Here is a 22869-nt window from a genome sequence, read left to right as displayed (position 1 = left end):
GGAAAAAATACATTAGCAAATCATTTTATCRCTGGAGACAGATCTTTTTGTTGCTGTGCATTTAAAATTGCTGCAATCCCTCATGCGTCTGTAAGGCTACGGTAGTGTTTTCACACATCCTGTGGCATGTAGCATCCCTTACTTTTTTCTGTGGCTTTGTCATGACAGCTTCTGTTGGTACAGCCATCCTCACATCACCAGTTAAACATAACTGAGCTGGAGCTAAGGGAATTGGTCAGGGATGCCAGCAGTCAGAGGAAACTCATCTTCTCCTGTACCTCCTCGTGTCTATTTTCTGCAGGGCGCTGCAGGATATGGAGCACCTCCTTCAGTTTTCCTTGCATTTTAGCAGTGAAAACAGCAAACACGGTTTGCTCTGACACTCTAGAAATGTGATACAGGATAAACAGTGCATGTCCTTCACCTTGAGTGAATGAAGGGTTAGCAACTAGCCCAGGATCCTGTGGGGACCACCGTGCCAGTGCCATCAGGATGCCATCAGGARGATGTTTGGTTGTACAATAAGAATGGGTTGAACAGCTTTCTGTTTTTTATTTGGGGAATAAAGCGGAGACATTCAGTTATGTGCCATGGGTACATACCTGTAGGGCCATCCTTTCTTGAAGTGCATCCTGATCAAGAACAATCAGTCCTGCAGTCAGTTCCTGCAGGTGGGAAGGACTGGAGGGGTCTGCACTGATTGTCTTCTCTCCTTCCATAGCAGCTGGGAGGATGCATGTGTTATGTGAGGYTTCTCTGCACRAGGAGGATCCAAAGGCCATCAGACMCTTCAACTTCATGGCTCYTTTCCATCARTGGAGCTGCACCAAATAGCTGCAGTAGGGTTTGGGTCTGATCCTTTGTTATTAGGGAGGAAAGAAACGATATAATCATTATCCTTTTCAGAAAGTTTAATCACAGCCTGCGGAGGGATGGCWGTGTTTTATCTGACAAATATGTCACTGTCTTTCATCAGCTGATTATAATCATCTTGGAAGTTCCAGTGTGTCTGTTTTTCCCTCTTCTTTTTTACTATTGTGTTTTGTTTAACTTTCCCTAATGAGCCCAGTGAAAAGCAATTGTTCTAAATAAATCATGTGCGCTACAAAGCAGTATATCACAATTAGTTTTCCATTATACTTTAATTAGTCATTCCATTATTAAATTGATGTCTTTGGCTTCTTCCAGGTCTCAGACTAATCCTGAAACAAATTCCTCTTTGTGGATAAATATTAGTCAGTCGTAATTAAAGAGTATTCACTGGTGTTGCGGCTTTTCATTAAATCCCTTTCTGATTAAGATGGCTCCCCCAAGTACTGGGCTGATTAAATTTAATAACATTTGTTCACTTGTGTGTATCATGGTCTGGTGGAAACTGTTTTAGCACCAGGGGATTGGGAACAATAAGTTCATATCTTGGTGCAGGCAGCCATGGGTCTGAATGCCTGTTTTRCACAGTGCCCTGCACTCTTGTTTCAGGGGGTCTCTGTGGTTTGTGTGGTCAGTGGTGGAAGGAAAACCATGGAAATTGAATTAGCGGTGTCAGAGTTGAATTTCAAAGGGCTAAGTTACATCTAGAGGGTTACAATAAAGAAGGGAAGATTAAAGTATTTTAGAGGCTCTGTTTCCTTGACTCTTTCATGACTAGAGCTTTGCTGCTKAATTGAAACCTGAGTGCTTTTCTACCCCAAACCATTTTCTCTTCCTGACATATATAGATGAACTCATTTCTATGTAAATATGCCTCAGCTGAAAATTCAGATAATAAAACAGATGYTCCTGACAGAAGTTCTTCTAACAGCACAGAATTAAATGTTTTGAGAGCAAAATCCTTGTCCTGGGTTTAAAAATCAAGGTGAAGCTAAAGCATGATATGGCTTAAGTGAATATGCCTATTGGAAAGAGGCTATAAGCATCACTATTTTCTGTGTGCTGAAATTATGSCTTCTTGTGGGGCTGCTGGTGCTGTTCTGCATTCCTCCTGCTTTGTACACAGAAATGAAAACAAACCACTGTGACCAAGAATGGCAATAGCACAAATCGGTGAGGCGTGCAAGAGATCGGCTCAGGACATCTGCAGAAACRCTCCATCCAAATATTTGAGGTGGCAGCTAGCAGGTGTTTTTTTCAATATCCAGTTCATATTCTATTTTTGGTGCAGGGTACATTTTCATCTAGTGTTTTGGTTTGGGATGGGCTGTATTTGTAATATCAAATATCTCAAAATGCGTTTTCAATGTCATGTATCCCAAATATAATAGTACTRGATATATCATCTAGCCAATCTGTCACATTGCATGGAATCAGAGTTGCCCTCTAATTCCAGATTGCTCTTCCTGGGGCTGCTGAAGGCCCGTGAGTGATGCCTGGGACAGTGTGARGAGGCAGGGTTGGAGGCAGTGTCAGGTCAGTGCACAGCTGAAGAGTTCTCTCTAGCGGTTGGTTTTGGGTAGTGAGGACAGATAGCAGAGTGAGTTAAGGAAAGGGTGCTCGTCTGGAGCTACTGAGAAAAGGGAGGAATGTAGAATAAGGTCAGGGAAGGAAGCTGACCTTGATATCTGAATTATAAAAAAGAGTAATTGTAATGCACTAGAAGCCAAGGAAAAAAAAATGTCTTTTGTCTCACAGTCATCCTTTATTTTCTTATTACTACTGTTGCAATACAACAGTGGGTGGTGTTATGCTGTTCATAGCACAATCCTTCCACTGCCTGAAGTGAGGGCTGATGGACAGTGAGAATCCATGGCATTTCCAAGGARATGGAGTGCACTTTGAGCTGCCACAACTGCTTCCTATTCAGTATYTGTGGTGAATTAGCTTCCTCTACTCACAGTGACTCACACTAAGTGTGTAGTGACTTTACAAAGACAAGACTCAAAATGAGTTGCATGCCAGTCTGCAGATTTGGCTAATGTTTATTTAGGGCAATGTGAAAGTGATTAAAAATGATGGGGAAATTCCTACCTTCCATCCTGACAAATCCTAGCAGTATAGAATAGAGACAGAAGCATTTGAAAAGAGTATGAGCATTGGTTTTGGAAGAATTGAGGGAAATAAACTACATATAAAAAAAGACCAGGGAGATTGGGAAGTATAACCTCTTTAATGCCTGAAAATTAGATATGCTGTTGTGCTATAACATGGCAGTTCTGCTGCTGCTTACATCTTTTAAAATGTACCACTTTTCTCCAAAAATTCCAGGGTTTAAGCCAGCTCCATTGTTTACCTAGCACTAACATCCTGCCATGTTGAACATCACTGGTATGACAGTTGTGTATGTAAACTGTTCCAGAGTGTTTTGCTTTACTGTTAAGTCAGTGAGGCCAGTCAGAAATGGCAGTGGAAATTGCAGATAAAACAGCTGGATTCTGGTAGAGGTGAGGCCTCTGGAGAACTGGATTACCTCGAATACAGATGTGTTTTCTCTTGTAGAGATTGGTGCTTAATTTCATCTACATTGGAGAGAGGTTGTTCGTTCAAGCAGACAGCCAAGAAATGTGTAGGGGTGCATTACTTCTTTCTCAGATTCCCAGGGATTTGAAATGCCCARCAAGTAACAGAAGAATTAGGTGGATAGTCTGTTATGTTAAAGATAAGAATAAGCTCTGTACRTTTGTTGTGATTTATTTTAAGGGTACTTGGTGCTTTATTTTTGCTTAATTGTAATGATACTTAGCTTTCCAGAAATACTTGGATGACTTGTTTAGCATTCTTTTTAAAAAATAAAAATAAATCAGCCATTTCCTAATTTAGGTATATWTGCCTGTCCAGCAAGACATCTTATCATGACAAGGTAGAGTACATATGATGCTTTCTGAAAGGATTTCTCTGAAGTGTAGTAAATTACCTTCATTTCAGGCATAATTGTGATTCTTGTCTGAGCTGGTTGGCTGTTTGCCAGGAAATTATGTTTGAGCTCAGTGAAGTTGGAAAGTTGCATACCYGTGTGTCAGTTTCTCTCTGTGATACCAAACATCATTTTTCTGTGTGAAAAACTAGTGGTGTCCTATAAGCCTAGAAACAGCATGGCTTCTACCTAACATACAACACAGCTATGAAAACCTAATCTCATATGTGTATGTAGAGCAAATTTGTAGCATGGGAGACTGGGAGAGAGAAGATATGCAGGCAAGGGAATAAACATGGCATTTTTGTTATCTGGATTTGATAAATATAGTTTGGGAATGATAGAGTAAAGAGTGGTGAGTCARTTTTGCCTGGTCATCTCTAGTGACTGAAAATAACTTGTTATTCCAACCCTTTTATCCCTTCATTCCCTTCTCTCTGCATATTTTTGTGTTTTATTTATAGCTCGACCAGCTTTTGCTTTGCAGTTTGTAAAATAACCCTTCAGAGCCGGGGAGGGAAGACCCAGGAGCTCCTGRGCAGTCTTGTGCATGGAGCCACCGAGTCATTCCCTGTTGCCATGGCTGGATCCCCCCTTTCCCGGGCACATCCTTCTCTCATCTGCTCAGAGATTCCTCTTTTAAACAAGCAGCCTCAGTTCCCGAACTCATTAATGGGTTTGTGCTGACAGTGGTACCCAGGAGCCACATGAGATGTTTCAGACCAGCTGGCTGTGACTTTGACAGCAGCAGGGTCAGAGGCCCTGTGTCTGGAGAGATGGCAAGGCAGAGTTTTATCTGTGAAACCTTAGTGGAGGTTGTAAGCTGTCCTGAAGCACATGGAATTCACAACCACAACCCATACTTGTATTTATCCTGTGAAGCACAGCTGTGTAAACAATGCCTGCAATGATTATGAGCTAAATCTTTTGTGTTTGGCTTCAGCTTCCATGTCCAGTATTTTTGTACAGTTTAGTCCACAAACTAAGCATCAGTTTAGCACTTGATGTATCTTAACTGGCAGATCAGGATAAGATACTTCTTGATTTACTCTTAGGTTTCCCACAGTATTGACTTCTTATGACATAACTGGACTACTCCATAGTAAACCATCTGATTTGGTTTGGAGAGAAGGAAGGGAGCTGGCAGTCCTCCTTATTAATTGACTTACAGAGAGGGTAAGGGGAGAGATGTGTTCAAGCAATAAATGTGAATCATAAAAYCATAGAATGGTTTGGATTGGAAGCGGCCTTAAAGGTAATTTGGTTCCAAGCCCTCTGCYATGGGTGGGACACCTTCCACTAGATCAGTCTCCAAGTCCCATCCAACCTAATTTTGAGCGCTTCAAGTGATAGGACATCCACAACTTCTTTGGGCAAGCCTGTTCCTGTCTCTCCAACCACAGTAAAGAATTTCTTCCTGATACGCAGTGTAACCCTACTCTCACTTTAAAGCCATTCCTGTTTCTCCTGTCACTACATGCTCTTGTGAAAAGTCCCTCACCAGTGTTCTTGTAGCACCCTTTAGGYACTGCAAGAAGCTCYAATGTCTCCCCAGAGCTTCTCTTCTCCAGGCTGAACAGCCCCAKCTCTCTCACACTGTCAYCATAYGAGAGGTGCTCTCTGAGCMCCTTCATGGCCTCYTCTGCACCTGCTCCAACAGGTCCATATTCTTCTTACGCTGGGGATCCCAGAGCTGGATGCAGCACTCCAGGGGAAGTCTTGTGAGAGCAGAGCAGAGGGGGAGAATCCCCTTCCTAGACCTGGTGGCCACAGTGCTTTGATGCAGCCCAGGATGTGGTTGGTGGARCCAATTAGCAGACACAGCCTGGGGTTGAGAGAGTCTTAGGCTCTGTCACAGTGAGAGTGGAAAAACAAGAAGCAAGTAGGACTGTTAATACTGGATGCCTGTGCATGGACTTAATGAGGCCGTTGTAGAAAATTCTACTGGTTTCAGCACCCATGCTTTGAAAAACATATTAACATATTAGAAGATATTCAGAGAGCTACTCAAGGGATTTGAGCTTTAAAAAACGTGTTTCATATTGAGATTTCAAAAACTATGGAGGTTTCGTTTGTTTGGGAACAACTTACGAGGTTGACAGATCCTACCACCATTTACCTCTTTGAGCAGACAGCTCTCTAATTTAGCCAAGTTACACAGTCAGGAAGTAGAAGTACAAAAATAATATACACACACACATTCACGCCCCCCTGATTAATCCCCCTGATTAGGGAGATTGCTTATCTCGTGGCAAAAGCTTTAGGGCAGTGAGGGRTGTCTGTCTCACCACATCCCATGGCCACATCCCAGAACCAAAAGCATTCTGCAAAAGCTCCTGTGTCATTGTGGAGATCAGATTAGATGATGATAACATTCCATCTGATCTTAAAATAATTAAATGGGGTGTTTACAGAGATTTCAAAGTCAAAGCAGATCTCCCTCCCCACCACCACCSTCTCAGCAGTTAGTGGTACTGTTTGCACATGAGATATAGCATCAGGCTGCAAAACTATGTGATTTAAATGTATTTAGCAAAAGAAGCACACATAGTGGTTGCTGATAGCTGTGGGGATGTCTTTATATCTCTTGATCTTTTTACTGGGTGAGCTGGAGGTACTTGGGATCCCAGTAGTCCTCTACCCCTGTATTCAGCACCCAGAGCACATTTCCTTCCTGCTGGGGAGCAGAAAGCAGACAGGGCTGTCCTTTCCCCAGGGTCCCACCCTCAGGAACTACAAGTGCAGTGTCCTTAACTCCTTYGTGTCAGCACATAGAAGGTCTCCCTCTCCTTGTATCACAATGCTAGTGGAAAATCAAATAGGTATAGAAAGAATTGGTATGCAGGATCACTCTTCTCTGTTAATCAAAGCCAGCATTATTATTCTGTCTTTTTTTGTTTGCTTATTTGATTGCTACACTTACCTAAAAAAGATTTCCAATAACTAMTGAGTTGAAAGTGATTTAGATTAACCCCAGCTGACACCGCTGCTTTAGAGAGGGCTCCTGAAGTTTTAAATCCTTACAAGCGTGATACTTCCCAGGAGGGGCTGTAAATCCTTGAAGCTGCTCCCTCCTGATACTGTTCTCAAAGAAAAATCACTCAAATCTCGTGAGCCAAGACAGTATTTCCCAGTAAGCCATTTAGATGGCTTTTGTTTTATTGTCCAAAAGTGTATCTATATTTAAGGCTAACATACAATACTCAGATATCATATAACCTGACAGGTTTTCTTCTAGTTGTTTCCATCTTTTCTTTGATTACCTTGCTGATCAATTTATGAAAATGCCATAAGGCACTTTCATGGGCTTCTTAAGGAAATATGTATAGGGTGAAGGATATTAAAGCATAGTTGAGTGAGTGACAGCCAGTGTTTTATGGAACCCTGGAAATGTATGAAATATCTGGAGCTGTGCAGCGAAGGGACAGGTATGTCACTTTGCAGCAGAAAGCAGTTATGTTGAGCTGGGAGGTGGAATGGACAAGAGCTTCACATATTGGTGCCACTTGTAACAGAGCAGCCTTCTTTAAGTGATCATGAATATTCTGTTGTGAGAGCATCTCCATGTGCCTCTCACTGTGGTGGCTCAGCAGCTCATCAGCTGCTGTTCTGTGATGTACCCTGGTTAAGAATAGCATCCTCTCTGCTGGATCAGAGCAGGGGAAGAGACAAGGTACAATCRTTGTAAGGTTTAAAGGAATGTCAACAATAACTAAAGTAGGACAAATTAGGTCTACTGAAATCTTGCTAGGGATGGAAATGGGTAAGAGCCACCCTGTTAATGCCAAGGAGACTGCCCAATTCACCTTTGAGGCTTCTGAGAGTCTGAGCAGTTCATTGCATGAATTTCCCTTGAGGCCATCCTCTTTTTTAGCTCACTAGTGGTCATTTTGGCTTTCAGAGATGCTATTCTGAGTCCCTGTTTGTACAAATCCCTTTGTTTTGCAGTGAGCTTGCTCAGCATTGCTGTGTAGGAGCAAGAAAGTGTCCTTGCAGTTGGTGTGAGTCAGAACTGAGGAGCAGGCTATGCTTGAGCTCCCAAGTGATGCTTTAGCACAAGGAATGGGCCCATCCATGCAGGACCAGGGGATGGATCCATCCCACTCATTTGGGATTGTGCTGTAGGGCTGAGCTTCACCTCTGGCAGTTGTCTCCAGTTGTAGCTGCACTGCAGTATTCTCTTTATGAATGTGTTTGAAGGAGGCTGAAAATAGTTTAATTCTCCCTTTTACATTCAGGCTGGGTTTTCTTCCCCTAGAATGGTATTATTGAAGACACAATTAAAAGTCATTTTCAGTTTACTGAAACATCTTTGTTTTGAACCTAGTCGGTGGCTCTGAGTTGTAAGGTTTTATATAGGCTATGAGATAAAAGGGTTGTTGCACCCATGCCAAGGAGCACAGAGACAGAAGAGTAGGCAGGGAAAACCCCAAAGCTCAGATAGAGGAACAGAGCCCCTGTCCCAGTCACAGGGGGAGCATCAGCCCACGGGCCAGGAGTCCCAGCGAGAGGGCTTTGTCCATCACCTCACACACTGAGGCAGGGCTCTGGGAGTCACTGCAGGATGCCAAAGAAGAGCATTTGGGGTTTGGACAAGGCTTGTGGTGGAATGTTTAGGAGAGGAACAGGCAGCTGGAAAAGAGAATCTGAAGATCACCTACAGGGTGGTTCTCAGTGTGTAAAGCCACAGGGGAGGTTGGCAGTGCATGCAAGGCCTCTGTCCCACCCCTGGAGAAGGACTGTGGCCTCAGGAGCTTGTGTGTCCAGGTAGCAGCACCTGGGASAACCAAGGATCTGGGCAAGCTGCAGCATAGCCTGGCTACAGGCGGTTACAGGGACATCTGTGTGCTGTGTATGATTCCCTCTGACAGGCCTTTATCCTAAAGAGCCAGAGAGCGGACCACCATGAGGCCATTTTGTTTGCTTAAGAGCTGTTTTCTGTCCATGTTGGCCCGTGGCTGGCTGGCTGTGTCCATGTATAGTGCACACATATTTGTGCCCTGAGTGCATTGGGAATGTGTGCTCAGGTTTGCTGGGACAGGGGGTCACAGAAACTGAGCTGCATTGGGCTACCAGATGCTTCAAGTTCTCTAACAATGGATTAAAATTCTGATGGAACAACTGGTGTAGTGAAAGAAAACATCCTCATTTTTCTTTGGAAGTGTTTTTTTTAAAAACGGTGTCTTTCTCAGATGCTGGTATTTTTGTCCTGAGCCTGGTCATGTTCTCCCTGTACCACCTCTGAGCACAGTGCCCAAAGCAACCAGCTGTGCATTGTAATTGCCTGAAGTAATGTTGTGTATCAACGAAGCTGAGATATAAATAACTTTGATTGGGGCACAGAAAGTTTAGTAAGTTAAAGAATAGTGCTTTTGAGGTATTTTGTCATCCCAAAATGGAGACTGCCACATGGATTAATCATCCTCTTCATGTTGTGAAGTTTRCAGCCATTTAACAATAATTAGAAATAGACTTTATATTCACTTCTGAACACTGCAGTGCTTTCTTTTCTGAAGTGCTTTTATAAAGCACAGGACAGAATGTTATCCATGGGTATGAAGGATACCTAGCTCTACTACAGGAAGGAAGCCATGACACTGTAAAGCTACTGAAACCAGTGTTTCTGTTTGTCCTGAGGAGCTGGGCTACCTGCCTGACATTTTAGCCTAAATGGCAGTTTCTTAGCATAATTAGATTTCAGATGCAAATCTCTGAACATTGTTTGATTTTCTTTGTCCTTCATTCCTTCCCCAATGGGACATGGATATACACAGGACAAAGATGATCCCTCAGATGTCACAAAAAATATTGCAAGAAGTGTTTTGTCCTCCAACAGCTCCTCTGAGCTATGAACAGATATGTTTGCTTACTTCTCTTTTGACCCTCTAGAGAAGTAGAATGTTATGGTTTCCCTTAGGGAATTTTTTTTCTTAAAATGAGCAGAAACAGGTATTTGAAGCAGATCTTTAAATTCTTAAAAGGTGGAAAAACATCTTTTAGTCAGTGACTGCCCTTTGTCTTCACTTAGGATCACTTGATTWTCGGGTTGACTGGCACTTTGCTATTGATCTGAAACACGTGCTGTTTGATATCTCCAGATGGCAGAGACAACGGCCCAACTTCACAGGGAAACAGACAGTAAAGAAGCTCAAAGGATGCAGGTTCAGAGCTGCCTGATTAAACCTAGCCTAAGGGAATTCTGTCCCTTCTTATGAATAGTCTACCTTCATCTTCTGTGTTGACTTTTCTTCTTTTTAGCAGATTGTCTTGTAGCTTGCCTTGCCAGGGAATTAAAGCTTCAGGCTGCCATTTGTGTGGAGTTCTTAAATATGTATGACCCAAACAAGGGGCCTGTTGCATATGAACCTGGTATTGTGGTCTTCTTTCTTTCTGATATTTCTGTTCTTTCAGATATGCTGAATTTACCTTTGAAGTTTCATTTCTTCTTGTGCAAAATACACTTTCATAGATGAACCTTGCAGTGGAATTAGGAGATACTGGTTCTGGCTGGACACACAGAGTAGGCCATGTCATCATCCTTTGCCTCAATTTCCCACATGCAATGTCAAAAGAGTAATGTCCACCCTCTTCTGTGCAGCTCTTTGAGCTTTATTCTGGGTGATTTAGAAGCCATAATGTAGTCTAGACCTTCTACAGTCTGGGGATGCTCTGGATCCATAGGGAAGGAGTAGAGGCTTTCCTGTTTCTGATCAGGAATTCATGGGGAGAAATACACTTTCATTGTAAAGGTATCAGACCAGCTGTGTGAGTGCAGGGAGTCCTGCCAATCCTGCTTGCAGAGAATCAACAAATCTGTATGTTTGGCAGATCTGATGATTTATTACCTGTGGTCTGTATGCCAATGGCCCTTAAGTGTAAAGCCTTGATTTTTCAAGTCATTCATGGAGTTGGCAGACTGATAGTTTAGCTGCCCAGACGTGAATGACTGCAAGAAACTCATCTAGTTAAAAACTCTTTTCACAAAAGGCTTTTTGATACAAGGATATCAGGAAGGCTGGAGCTTTCCAGCCTCTCTCTTGGGGTAAAGTGTGTAGGTTTTGTGTTCCACTAGACCTGAGGAGCTCTGGAGACCAGGAGGGAGGAGGCTGTAAGAGATGGACATCTCTGGGAGGTATATGGAGCAGCCTTTCCCCTGGCTGGGCCAGGAACTAGGGGATGGATGTCTGTCCTGGAGGTTGACTGTAATTCTGGTGGTAGAAATATTTGGAATAGGGGAGCAAAAATGCAAACCGTTCTCAAAACTACAATGTTTTGTGCAACAGGCTGGTCATTATTTCCCTTTGTAAGGGCTGGGTTTCTAAGACATTCTCTGCTCCGTTTGGAGGTGATCCCAGAGCTAGACAAAAGATGGAATATTGAGTTTTGCTCGGATGGACCTCCAAAGAGCCTTATAAATCTCTCTAAAATCCCAAGTAACCTGCCGCAAAACTGTCTGAGAGAGATCGTTTTAAGACAGCACAATTATAAAATACTCTGAGAGGCTGAATAGGGTTTTTTCCCCTCTTGTGATATTTGGAGTTGAACTTTAGATACATCATTTTGAACATGGCCTTTTAAAGTAACTTTCTATTCTGGCTCTGTCATTTTTAGAACTGTAAAGGAAAACCAAAATGCCAGGGAAGAGAAGCAAATAAAAACGAAGAATAGGACTAAAAAGTAGGTTTTGATCATCTTTGCAAGAAGAGGCATCATCTGTGAGAGCAAAAGTCTTCAATTGCTGCAACTGGAGACAGCTTTTAGTCTCCAATTCTATTTTGCCCTGAGCCAGCCAGCCAAATAAAAACAGCGACATAAATCACTGCTGGCAGAACTTAACAGTTATGCAACGTCCAGTGCACCACATGCCTATTTTTAGATCAGTTTTACACTAGCAGAATTTCGTTTATGAAATCTAAAAAGAATGTCTGTTCTGAGGCTGGGGGATAAAGACAGTATTTAGAAAGTGCAAAACATAAAATCACTCAGTACAAGGATGCTCTAGCAAGCCTTGCTTTGGCAATGCTGATATCCTTTCAAGAGTTCTGGCTCAATCAGACATGCTAATGAAGAGTAGGGGTTTTTTTCATCAATGTACCCTGAATTTCTAACCTGTAATTGCTGTTTAAATGGTTAGGTACACTCCCCTTACCCAAACAGCTGAACATCAGACTCACAGTGATGCCTTATCAATCAGGCTAATCTGAAACAGAGGCCAGACAAATTTAAGAGAATGAGAATAGACAACTTTAATACAGGCCAACAGGCCTACTGGTACATTAGGGCAGACAAAAGCCTCCACGTGAGGCTACATCCAAAACAGACCCTGAGTCACAAGATCTTCACCTTTTATAAGTTCTGCCTTATTAACACATTGGGTCTTAATTCTCCAATGATCTTTACAGGTGATGATGTCACCACCCCAAAGTTGCTCCCCCCCAATTCGCTGTTGTTTACATATTTTGGGGCTCTGAGGCAGCAAAGTGTCCTTGGTTTCAGGCTCAGAGAGGGATTGTTTTGTCTGAAGATGAGAGAACAGTAGTTTTTAGTGCTGTACTAGGGAAGTACAAGAATACAGAGGCATGAAAATAGAGAAACTAAAAATCCTAAGACATCAACAGCACTTCTTATCCAAGGCCAGATATGCACTTTCTCTCCTTTAAATTTGACATTTTTCTCTTACTATTGTAATTCTGCATTAGTTTGTACTGTGTATAATCTTATTTGCAAAGATTTTTGTTCAGATTCAGAACAAGCAGTGATTGAGTAAAGTATGACCTTTTAGCCTTTAGATAATCTAGCAGATGAAACATAGTCTGCATAGTTAATGTATCTCTGGGATTTCTGCCATAATTTGGACAGTTTTCAATCATGTCTTGAAGCAGATTAGTGTTCTGGCTGTTGTATGATCTGTACTGATCCTTTTCCCCACAAACTTTCTTCTAGGTGACAATCTCGATGCCATCCATGACATAACTGTGGCATACCCCCAAAACATTCCTCAGACAGAGAAGCACCTTTTGAATGGAAACTTCCCAAAGGAGATTCACTTCCACGTCCAGAGATACCCCATAGAGACAGTGCCCACTTCTAAGGAGGAGCTGCAGCTTTGGTGCCGGCAGCGCTGGGAGGAGAAAGAGGAGAGACTGCGACACTTCTACGAAGGTGGAAAAAGCTTCAGTGCAACGGGGCAGAGCATCGTCCCACCCTGTAAATCCGAGCTCAGGGTCCTGGCGGTGAAATGCGCCTCGCTCCTCTACTGGACGGTGTTCCCGCTGGCAATGCTCGCGCTGCTGTACCTCTACAGCTTTGCACAGTGGTATTTTGTAGCCATGATTGTCTTTTTCGTTGTGCAACAGAAGATATTCGGTGGGCTGGARCTCATTGAACTCGCTTGTCATCGGTATTTCAAAAAGCAACAGAAATTTCAAGACACGAAAGTAAAAATCAATTAGTTCTGGGGTAGAGGAAGGGTGATTTTGAAATGCCCTGCAAATTTTATGCACAGGGAACAATTTTTGCATGAGAATTGTCTTTTACTATGGCTATTGTTAGATATTTGCACATGATTCTGTGAAGAGAAAGAAAAATGTTAGTTATCGCTACAYGTGAAAATGGTAGTTTTTAATCTCTGAATGTAATTTCAGCATTGCTCTCACAAGCAGCTARCAGCTGCATTCTGCTGTCATTAAGAAACAAATTGCTGGATTATTGAACAATCATAAGGACATTAATAAATGTGACATGCACTGGAGTTTCATGTAGAAACCCAAACAGTTCAGCTAAGAGAGACAGATGTATGAATTTCTTTGTAGTCACATTGKCGTGAAGTAAGCACCAGATTTGGAAAACTGGTAAGTTTTGATGGTAGGTGAAAGTTGAAGGAGAAGTTGTTCTGTTTCTTTTTTCTATTTCAAATACTCAAACTTATTTTTTGAAGTAATATTTTTGCATAAGCTTTTCCAGACACTACTGAACCTACCACTATTCAGCTATTCTGGCTTGGTCACTCAGGAGGATTTTTAAGCCTTGCAGTCTTGTGTCATAGTGCAAAAAACAGTGCTGGCTCTGCCTCCATTTAAGTCTTTCCTGATTATTTTATAGACCTGTGCAGCTAAGTTTTTAYCTCTCATTGTTTCATACTGTTTTAGTCTCCCTGTTAGCTGTGGGAGACTTGTTCCTACTGTGATATGCAGAGCTGCAGGATAGGGGAGCTGTTTTTTATTGGTTTTTTGGTGTTTTTTTTCTCATGGGCAAAAATAGCTGTTTGTCTCTGAGCAGCTGGAAAATGTTTTTCAGAAAGATTTCCTTGTATCCTTGTAGACATTCTTCGACTGAAAACAYTTTATTTTGTTTTCAGAGTAGGCAAGGTATCTTTTTTTCTTCTTTAGTATTAATTTTGATTTTCACATTGCYTCCTTTGGCATTTCACGTGTCCATGTAGATAAGCAGGAAGACAGCTCGTTCCATGCATGTCAGACAGACCTGTTGAAATGCAGTGGTTGTCTCTTTGGTGGTACAAGAGATGGGTTTGGGTTTTAGACTTAGCACAGGGRAGAGCTGCATCTTCCCTTGGCATATTGGGTGTTTGCCTGATGACATCATTACTTTTTCAACYTCCTTCACAGTTTTTGGGGGGTTCTTTTGGGACTCCTACTATAATACTTTCCCTTGTTTTTTCATGACATTCAGAAACTCTGAAGGCTTAAACTCAGACAAGACACTTTCAAGTGTATTCCTTGTCATATATAATAAAAGTAATGTTCATGCTCATGTAGAAAAAGACAAAAACAGTGCCAGCACTTCCGAGACACTTCAGGTCTTCAGGTTAGATTGTTTTGCAACCTCAAAAATTTCAGACAACTTGATCAATTGAATTGGTGCRAGACCTTCCTGACTTACTAAATATTTGTTCCTTATTGCATGAGGGCTTGTTTGAGCTGGACCCAGATGGCCTGGCTCCATTTGTTGAGTGACATTGCTGTGAAATGTGAAAGTCCGGAGTGCAAAATGTATCTTGTACTGTGCTGCATATCTCATGTGTTGGGTCGGYATGGTGGGCACACCTGTTTGCTCCTAAATTACAACACTAAGCATGTTGTCTAATTTGTTTGTTTCAAAAAACATTTTTTTAACGAATCACCAGCCTCTATTCAACTGTCCCTTGCAAGGTGACAAGTCTTTTTTAATCTCTGCTTATAATAATTAATTGTTTAGTATGCGGAAAGTACTTGAAGCCATCTGGTTTACTCCAATTTTTTTAATCCCCTTTTTCTTAAAAATAAATAAAACTAGGTTTATATTTAGGGTTATGTTTCTTAATGATTTTTTCATGTTTGTATCTGTGTACCTGACAACTGGTGTTTCATTGTCATGAGTGGAAGGAGGTCGGTTTTCGCCTTGAGGTCTTTTTTTAAAGCAATTCTGTGATATCACAGGCATGGTTGCATCTTAAACCTACATMGCCTGTTTTTTCTTCAGCTAATACCCTGCACATTCAGGTAACCCACTGCAAGGGAAAACCTAAAAACCTTATTTGTGGTTAATGCAGTGGAGACCCAAAAGGCTTCTTCCAGTCTGTCCTGAGCCACGGTTGTGCTTTCATACCAGGAGTAACCATAGCCAGCCTACTCCAATAGCCTTAACATCATCTTCAGGAATGACTTCAGAGGATAGGTTCTATGTGTTGGTGACATAAGATACCAGCTACGCTTTTCTCAGTYGTTCAGAGAGCTTTGTGGTATCATCAAATGTATCAGGAACATCGGTGTGAGTCTTGGTCATGGAACAGTACAGGATTTATGTCTCTGTGTAATTAAAGTTGGGCTCYGAAAATGAAGTCAATGCAATCCATTGTTGACCCTTCCAAGGGGTTTTTCTCCCAGCTGGAGCCAAACATGTAACCACCTATAATGTGGTAAAAACATCCTGCAAAATCTGTAATTAGCCTTCCTCTCTCATGTGTTTGGATCAGAGAGAAAGAATAATCTACTTGTCAGCTGGTAAKGTCACATTTGCAGTGCCCATCTCCATGATGCAGAGTAAGTGCTAGGTGAAATATCCTCTCACAGGGAAGGGTATTGGCTTTGTGCCTGCTGTAAATGTTTAGATTATGTCCATAGTTTTCCARGTCAATTAGAAATGCAAGATGGAAAAAATGTTGAATAAAAACTAAAAGTTTTGGGAATAGAGAAGCTTCTTTGTTTAAAAAGTGATTAAAGAACTGGGGGAAGATTTTTCTGTGAATGCTTTTTTTTTCCTCTGGTGAAAATGCAACTTTTTACTCCAAAGGCTCTAATATACAGGTTTTTTGGAGACTATTTTGTTCCTATCCTGTCTCGTTTTTTGAAGATCACTAAGATGGTATTTAGGGACATGGCTTAGTGGTTGTTTTGGAAGTGCTGGGTTTACAATTGGACTCAGTGACCCTTTCCCCCCTAAATCATTCTGTGATTCTCTGCTGGGTAAATCACTTTGATTTTTTTTTTCAGTGCTGTTGGGTTCAAGGTGCTAGTACTCCAGGAATCACATAGCCCTCTTCCATGGGACATGGACTGGCACTGGGACTCATCTCACTCAGTAGCAGGTTTGTCCCACTTCACCTTCCCTTGTAGTCCCAGCAGCTGCAGCTCTGAGCTCTGTCTGCAGGACCTACAGGTCTTGTATAATGGTTTGAGATCAAGGCCAGACTTTAAGGATGCTGCTCCCCTTTGCTCAATCAAATGTTTCCTCATCAGCATCAGGGGGTTTCTTTCTCTCTGCTCAGAACAGAGAGTGTGTGTGTGYCATCAGGCTCATCTGGGTAGCAGGATGTCAGACCAAGACATTTTTCTCTTGACTTCAAAGCTGCAAGGCCYAAAGCTGGTCTGTAAGGTGTTGTCTTGATCATAGGAAATGTAGTTCCTAGTTTCATGCATTGCATCAATCGGTGTTGTTTAAAAAAGATCTGTGTTTTTATAACTTGATTTTATATGTGCACTGTGTAAAAGGAAACACCAGGATACTTCAAACCTACAGAAAGCCTTAGTTTTCAGATTTCACTGATAATATTATTAGAATGTTTTAACCATGTACCAGTTACTCTACAGCAACAATAAAGTCCTGAAGCGTTGCACGTGTTTAATTTTGCTGTTTTCTTTTTACTTCACCCCCAAGGAGCAAGCCTTGTCTTCAGTCATGGCTGGCTGGGGCAGACTGGTGTCCATGTCAGTTCTCAGCTCATGGTTTGTGGCTGTTGAGGGAGGAGAACCCCCCATCTCTGCAATCCCCCAGTGCTGAACAGCCTTGCTGTGATGGCCCTAGGGAAACACACAMATCTCCAGAAGGTATCCTGTGTCAGAAAGAAGAAACAGAGACCTTGGTAGCAGATTCCGCAGCTGAGACGATATTTGCCATGTTCATCTATGCTCAGGGCATTCAAATTGGTCCCCCAAAGTCAAAATTAATGGCTTGTCACTGGAAAGGTGGTTGTCCCTTCCTCTTGATTTCTTCACAATTCAAATATGCAATGAAAAAATGTATTTCTCTGTCTTACCTGTCCTTATAGAAAATACTGGTAATGGAGGCCAAGGCTTTCATACTCAAACATTTCCTTTGCAGTTCAAACCAACAGGAGCCTGGCATTAACACCACTGCTGGGTCTTGCCCTCTGCCCCCCTCCTGCACTGTTCCTTTCCCTGCCTTCGAGGCTTGCTCTGCTCTTTGAACTTCTGGGTATCCAGTGAGCTGGAGGAGTGGATGTAGATTAACACTGAACCCAAAGGGGAGGGAAATTATGGGGTAACAGGGCAGAGGTGCTAGGGAAGGTGTTGGCCAGTGCTGGGTACAGCTGCTGGGAATGTGTCACCTGCTGTAGAGGCTGAGGGAAAGGTCTGTGTTTAAACACTTCCTTACTTGGGCATCTTTTGAGAAAGAAGACCATCTTTTGAGGGCAGGAAGAACATCCTCCATGGAGTGGTTGGGCTGGTTGGTGGTTGATGGTTGGACTCCAGGACCACTGTACTGCCCCAGGAGGAACCTCTCTGTTCTTTCCTGCCCACTAATGCTGGCATTGCCCGTGGGGCCCTGTAGGGTGCTGTCTCCKCTCTTTCCATTTCTCCATGGATGTMCTGTGTTTAAAGACATGCAAATRGCTCCTYCTGCTTCTTGTCCTGGCASTTGTGCAAGACCCTGWGTTCTTTAAGGATAGAAYAATCCCTYACTGTCAGTRAGATTCCCACTGGCAGGCTGGGAAGCTGCCCACCYTTCCAGAGAACTTTGCAAAATCCCTTGTACCAGCACTGCCTTATGCAATCCCTGTTTTGCCTGGCAGCCAGGTGCTCCCTCACCTTCCTGGCAAGGAGCTGCCTCATCATCCCCCTCCCCACTGGCACAGTTTGTTTCCCTTCCCGATTATCCACCGAAATTATTCAAGTGGARGTGTTCTCCCTGCTGGTAGGGCCCCAGGTTTGCTTCCTACAGCTTTGCACTCCCTGCCAGGGCTGTTGAAAGAGCTCTCTGAATCTCAGCTCTGAACTCACTTCACTCAAGTGCCCTTTTTATAGCTACCTAAAGCAAAGGTCCCCACTTTCCAGGGCTTTCCTTGGTGCTCTGTGATGGGCCTAAATCATCAGAGCCAGTGGGTTGATCTCAAGGTCACAGCAGGGAAGCCTTCCAGCACTTGAGGATCAGATAATAACACGCAGTCCTGGACATGGGCAGTTCAGGACCTGAGCTTGTGCTTCCTCTCACAGGCCTTGACACCAATCCCTGCAGCAGCAGAGGCAGCATTTAAAGGAAATGCTCTAAACAACCTCTTTCAGCAGCAAACAAAACTTTCCTGATTCTTTTATTGCTCTGTGCCTTCCTTCTCCTCTTTCTCTCCCAGGAGCAAGAAACGAGAAGGTTTTGGGGCACCCTCTGTCGCTTCAGTTGCTCAAAGCAGGTTCCCCTGGAGCTGCTTTCCCACACGGATTGGGCTGTGCCAGSCAGGTTTACAAGGCAGCAGTTGAGGACTGCTTGACACTGCAGGCTCCTTGCACATCTCTGTCCCTGGACAGACCCACAAGGAACAGGACTGGATCCAGTTCCTCATCCACACTGCTCTCTTGTGAGGGCACCTGCATGAACAATGTGACATCCTTGTGGCCACCGCAAGGACAAAGGGACAGGGAGYGTCATCCCACAGGATCCCAAAGCTTCAGCCAGCAGCTGGGAAGCCAGAGAGGAGCTCTTGGGAAGAGTGCAGCTGCTTGGGAAAGGAGCTGCTGCCCACCAGCCCTCAGGGGGCCTTGGTGGTCTTACCAGAGGTGCTGTGCCCAGGGTAGGGACAGAGCACGGGGAGCTCACATCCTGGGAGCCGGGGATGTGTCTGGCATCGGGCTCTGACACTCACCTGCGCGTTTGATGCCAGGCCATCTGCGACAGGGATGATTCTCRGCCCCTGAGGCCTTGCTGGGAGTGAGTCCCCTCATCGTGGGCAGGACAGCACAGGACACAGCTGATGGATAACGGCAGCAAACGCCACATGGCCAGCAGCAGCCAGCACTGGCACAGATATTCCAGACACAGTCACCCAGCTGCCTGCACCCATCCCTGCCACCCCCAGAGACCTCATCCTGCCGATTTGGTGGGGTTGTGTCTGCACAGCTGAGAGCAGGGCTTATGTTCAGCTGCGGTTTCTGCTCTCTCACAGTTCCTGCTCCTGCACCAAGGGAGGGGTGCTTGCACGGTCTCAGAACGTGGGGTGCCTCAGCCTTCATGCTCAGCCTGGCTTTAAATCAAGATCTTGATGCTCTGGGAGTAGTCTGGTCTCCTTGTCTGTCTGGGATGAGTGACCAGGAGCTGGCTCAGGACTCTGTGGTCCATCAACTGGGCTCTTGCAGCAGGGCAAGGGCAAGCCAGGTCTCGTGGTCACTCAGTGGTCAAGTATCACACCCAGTGGACATCTCCAGCCTCTCACTACAGATGCTCTAGAGGTTTTGCTTTCTGCCTGCACTGGGGAAAGGGAAATTATTTTTCAGAAGCCCCTGAGAGRCAGCACAAGGAATGTTTTATGCAAGATCACAGCAAGGTGTTCAGGTCTGCCTCCTCACAACATGTGAAGGTTAAAGAAAAGCTCTCAGCTTTCCACTGCTAATGACAGAAAGTGCTTTGTGAGTGAGAGAGAGCATAATTAGGGATAATGAGAAAGGAGCCTGTGGTTTTATTACCCGTTGGACATCAGTCCCGTGGATGAACAAGAGAGGTTGCATTAGCTGCTTCCCGCTGAGTCCTTCCAGCAGGAAAGTCCTTTCCAGACTTTCTGCATCATTTAAGGACGGGAGGTAGAAGAGGGCACTGCAGGCAAGGAGTGCTGGGGCTTGGTGTCCTCTGCTGCAGGCTGGGACAGGTCCCACATTGGTGGCYCCACGGGGAGACTGTGGACTTGGGGCAAAGGCCTTGGGCTCTGCTGTTGGCYCTGTCACTGTCCAGTGGCGTGTGTCACACACCTCCTGCATCCCAGGGGGTTTGGCAAGACTGGAGATGTCTCCTCAAGTGACACCCAGTGGCAGCCATGGCATATCAGGAGAGGCACAGTCCAGCAGCAAAAGCACAGCTCCTTGCTTTTGTGAAGGTCAGAGCAGATCCCACCACTTTGAGGTGAGGCTTCTGTCCTGCTTCAGCCTGAATCCAACAGTGAGGGCAGCGGGAAGAGATCAGACAGACAGGAATAAAAGCGGGGAGGTTAAATACCTTATCCTGAATTAGCTTCATCATTCCTAGCCACTGCATAAAAGCTATTAAAGTTATTACAGGACATGCTGGGTGCTGGCACAGCAGGAACAACAAATATAGGTGGAGTGGTCCTTGTCATAAATATCTCTGGAGCTGCCGTGGCAGCGCTGTGCCATCCTGATGCTGCAGCCACCTGAGGGCTGCCAAACCCATGGTGAGCGCTGGGTACAGATGGTGGCAACAGCTCCTTCTCCCTCCAGATAACACAAGCCTTGCACCCCCAAGGGGGAAAACCTCCTSCTGTGGGGCTGGCCTGGTTTCCCTGGGTCTGCTCCATGCAGGTGCTGCAAGGAACCAGAGGCCAGGGGTTAAAAACCACAGCACAAAAAAAAAATAATTCATCCCACTTGTGCGTGCATTTGTCAAGTCTATTAATAATGTGCTTCACTCTGTACTTTGAATGCTCTTTTTAATGATTACTCTGCATTTTGCCACTCAGCCATTGCAGTCACATCTACGTCCTACAGTTATCAGACATTCATCTTGTAAGATCACAGCCTGACTCCACTGATGTCTCACAACTCGACACCGAAATGTCTTTATTACCAAGCACATGGACTTTTGAAGCCTTCTGCACTGCCACAGCACACAGGTAGGTGCTTTTGCTGCTCTGTTGACTAAGCCAGGTGACTTTTCCAGTGACAGACCTCAGTATAAAGTCCTTTGGTTACCCCTCATCTACCAAATGTTCTGACACATCCAGTTAGGAAACAAACCCAGCTTTTAGCTCAGACTCTCCAAATCCTGATTCTCCCACTCTACCACATTTTCCTGAGCAGAGGGGAGGATTAGGAAGGGGGGCTTTGCCCCGCACACCAACAGTGGTGGGCAGAGCAGAGAGGTCGCCCTGAACCTGGAGTACTTCCAGCACCATCCACCCTCGCTGAGTCACTCGTTTAGATGATGCAGCAGGAAGTCATTGAAAACAGAAGACAGTGGAAATAAAATGAAGAGAGAGCCATCCATTCACACCCCTGGCAGAGGCATTTCAGTTCCCAGTCCCCCTCGTGCCCGCAGGGAGGACGGGTGGTGCTTATTAGACAGGTTATGTAATTGAAGTGGTCTATATTTGTCAGGAGTGCATGGTGCACACACCTCGAGGGTCAGAAGCCCAGCAGTTTGGAGAACATTAGCTGCACTAATGAATCAGCAGGGAGAAGGACCTAAAAATATGACTCAGCTGCAGAAGGACATCCTCGGGTGGCTTGGGGAGCCAAGGTCAGGAGGCCCCAGTGTGCCTTTCCCTCTCGGGCTGGGTGGTGTTTCTCTGCTCAGATCGGGCTCACCAAAGGCAAGATCCACACTGTGCTAAACTTCTTCCAGACTTTGGCTGTGGTGTTGGATGTTGAGCTTTGCCTAAAGGAGGAGGAAGAGCCCTGATCCGTGCCACAACCACTGTATTGTTAAGTCACCCTTCTTCTTGCATCACTTTCCCTCTGAGCCTGAAACCTCAATGCTCATGGCATTAATCCTCCTTTTTTGGGCATAAAACCACTAAAAATGCTTAGTGTCACTCAGGGTGAGGGTAGTCCGTGGCTAGTCCCAGACATGGAGGTTGGTTTGTGCACTCTGTGCTGAGTGAGCCCTGTGGTGGGTGCTGGTGGGGCACGAGCTCTGTGCCTGCTCTCAGCTCTGGGGRAGCTCAGGGCAGTCTCCTCTCCATCATTCTCAGCCTCCAGGAGCAGCGGTGCCACCCCACAGTGCCCCAGCTGCCATCACAGTGGGCAAGCTGCAGTGCATCAGCGGTGGCCACAGTCACCCTGAGTCAGGCTGGAGACACCGGGGTGAGCCGGCAGCTGGAGGGTGTTTCGCTCCTCTGCATGGATAAAGATGGTTAATGAGAGTTATTTTTAGGGCACTGGAGCGGGTGGAAGAAAATAACAGATAGCCTTTGTTCTCTTGGTTTCTGCTGTTACAAGTGGATTTGTTTGCTCAGCTCAGGGTCTTGGTTCACTCCAGGCAGCTCAGGCTGACAGCAGCCCTTGCCCCAYGCTATGTTTGTGCAGTGCACACACCATCATTTACCTTTTTAAAATCTTGGACATTGTGCCCTGAACCAAATTCTGCCTTCCTGCAGATGGGTGGTGGACCCCATTGCTTTTTATTTTTAAATCCCAGGACACAAAAGCCCTGCCTTTATCACTTGCCTGCAGTCCCTGCAGCTCCACATATCCTTATTAAACAAGCACTGATCACCAAGTGGATCTGACAAGCGCCCAAGGCAGGGGTGATCCAGGTGTCTGGTGTGCCCACAGCCCATCCCAGCTCCC

At 44.6% G+C, this 22869-nt stretch overlaps 1 protein-coding gene across 3 annotated transcripts in view; it reads left to right on the top strand.

Moving 5' to 3' along the window:
- LCLAT1 (lysocardiolipin acyltransferase 1) overlaps positions 1-16955 on the top strand; it is a 115153-nt gene extending 98198 nt beyond the window's left edge. For all 3 annotated transcript variants that reach the window (XM_057378188.1, XM_057378189.1, XM_057378190.1), the window contains one exon: positions 12791-16955. In XM_057378188.1, coding sequence (XP_057234171.1) covers positions 12791-13299 — 509 coding nt within the window. In that variant the 3' untranslated portion in view covers positions 13300-16955. The remainder of the gene's footprint in view (positions 1-12790) is intronic.
- Positions 16956-22869: the final 5914 nt, after the last annotated feature.

The sequence above is a fragment of the Malurus melanocephalus genome, unplaced genomic scaffold (genome assembly GCF_030028575.1).
Source record: "Malurus melanocephalus ecotype Western Australia unplaced genomic scaffold, MMel_1.1 scaffold_345, whole genome shotgun sequence".
In the NCBI taxonomy this organism is placed as follows: domain Eukaryota; kingdom Metazoa; phylum Chordata; class Aves; order Passeriformes; family Maluridae; genus Malurus; species Malurus melanocephalus.
Note: the sequence above shows the minus strand (reverse complement) of the source record. Positions and strands in the feature narration are given on the sequence as shown.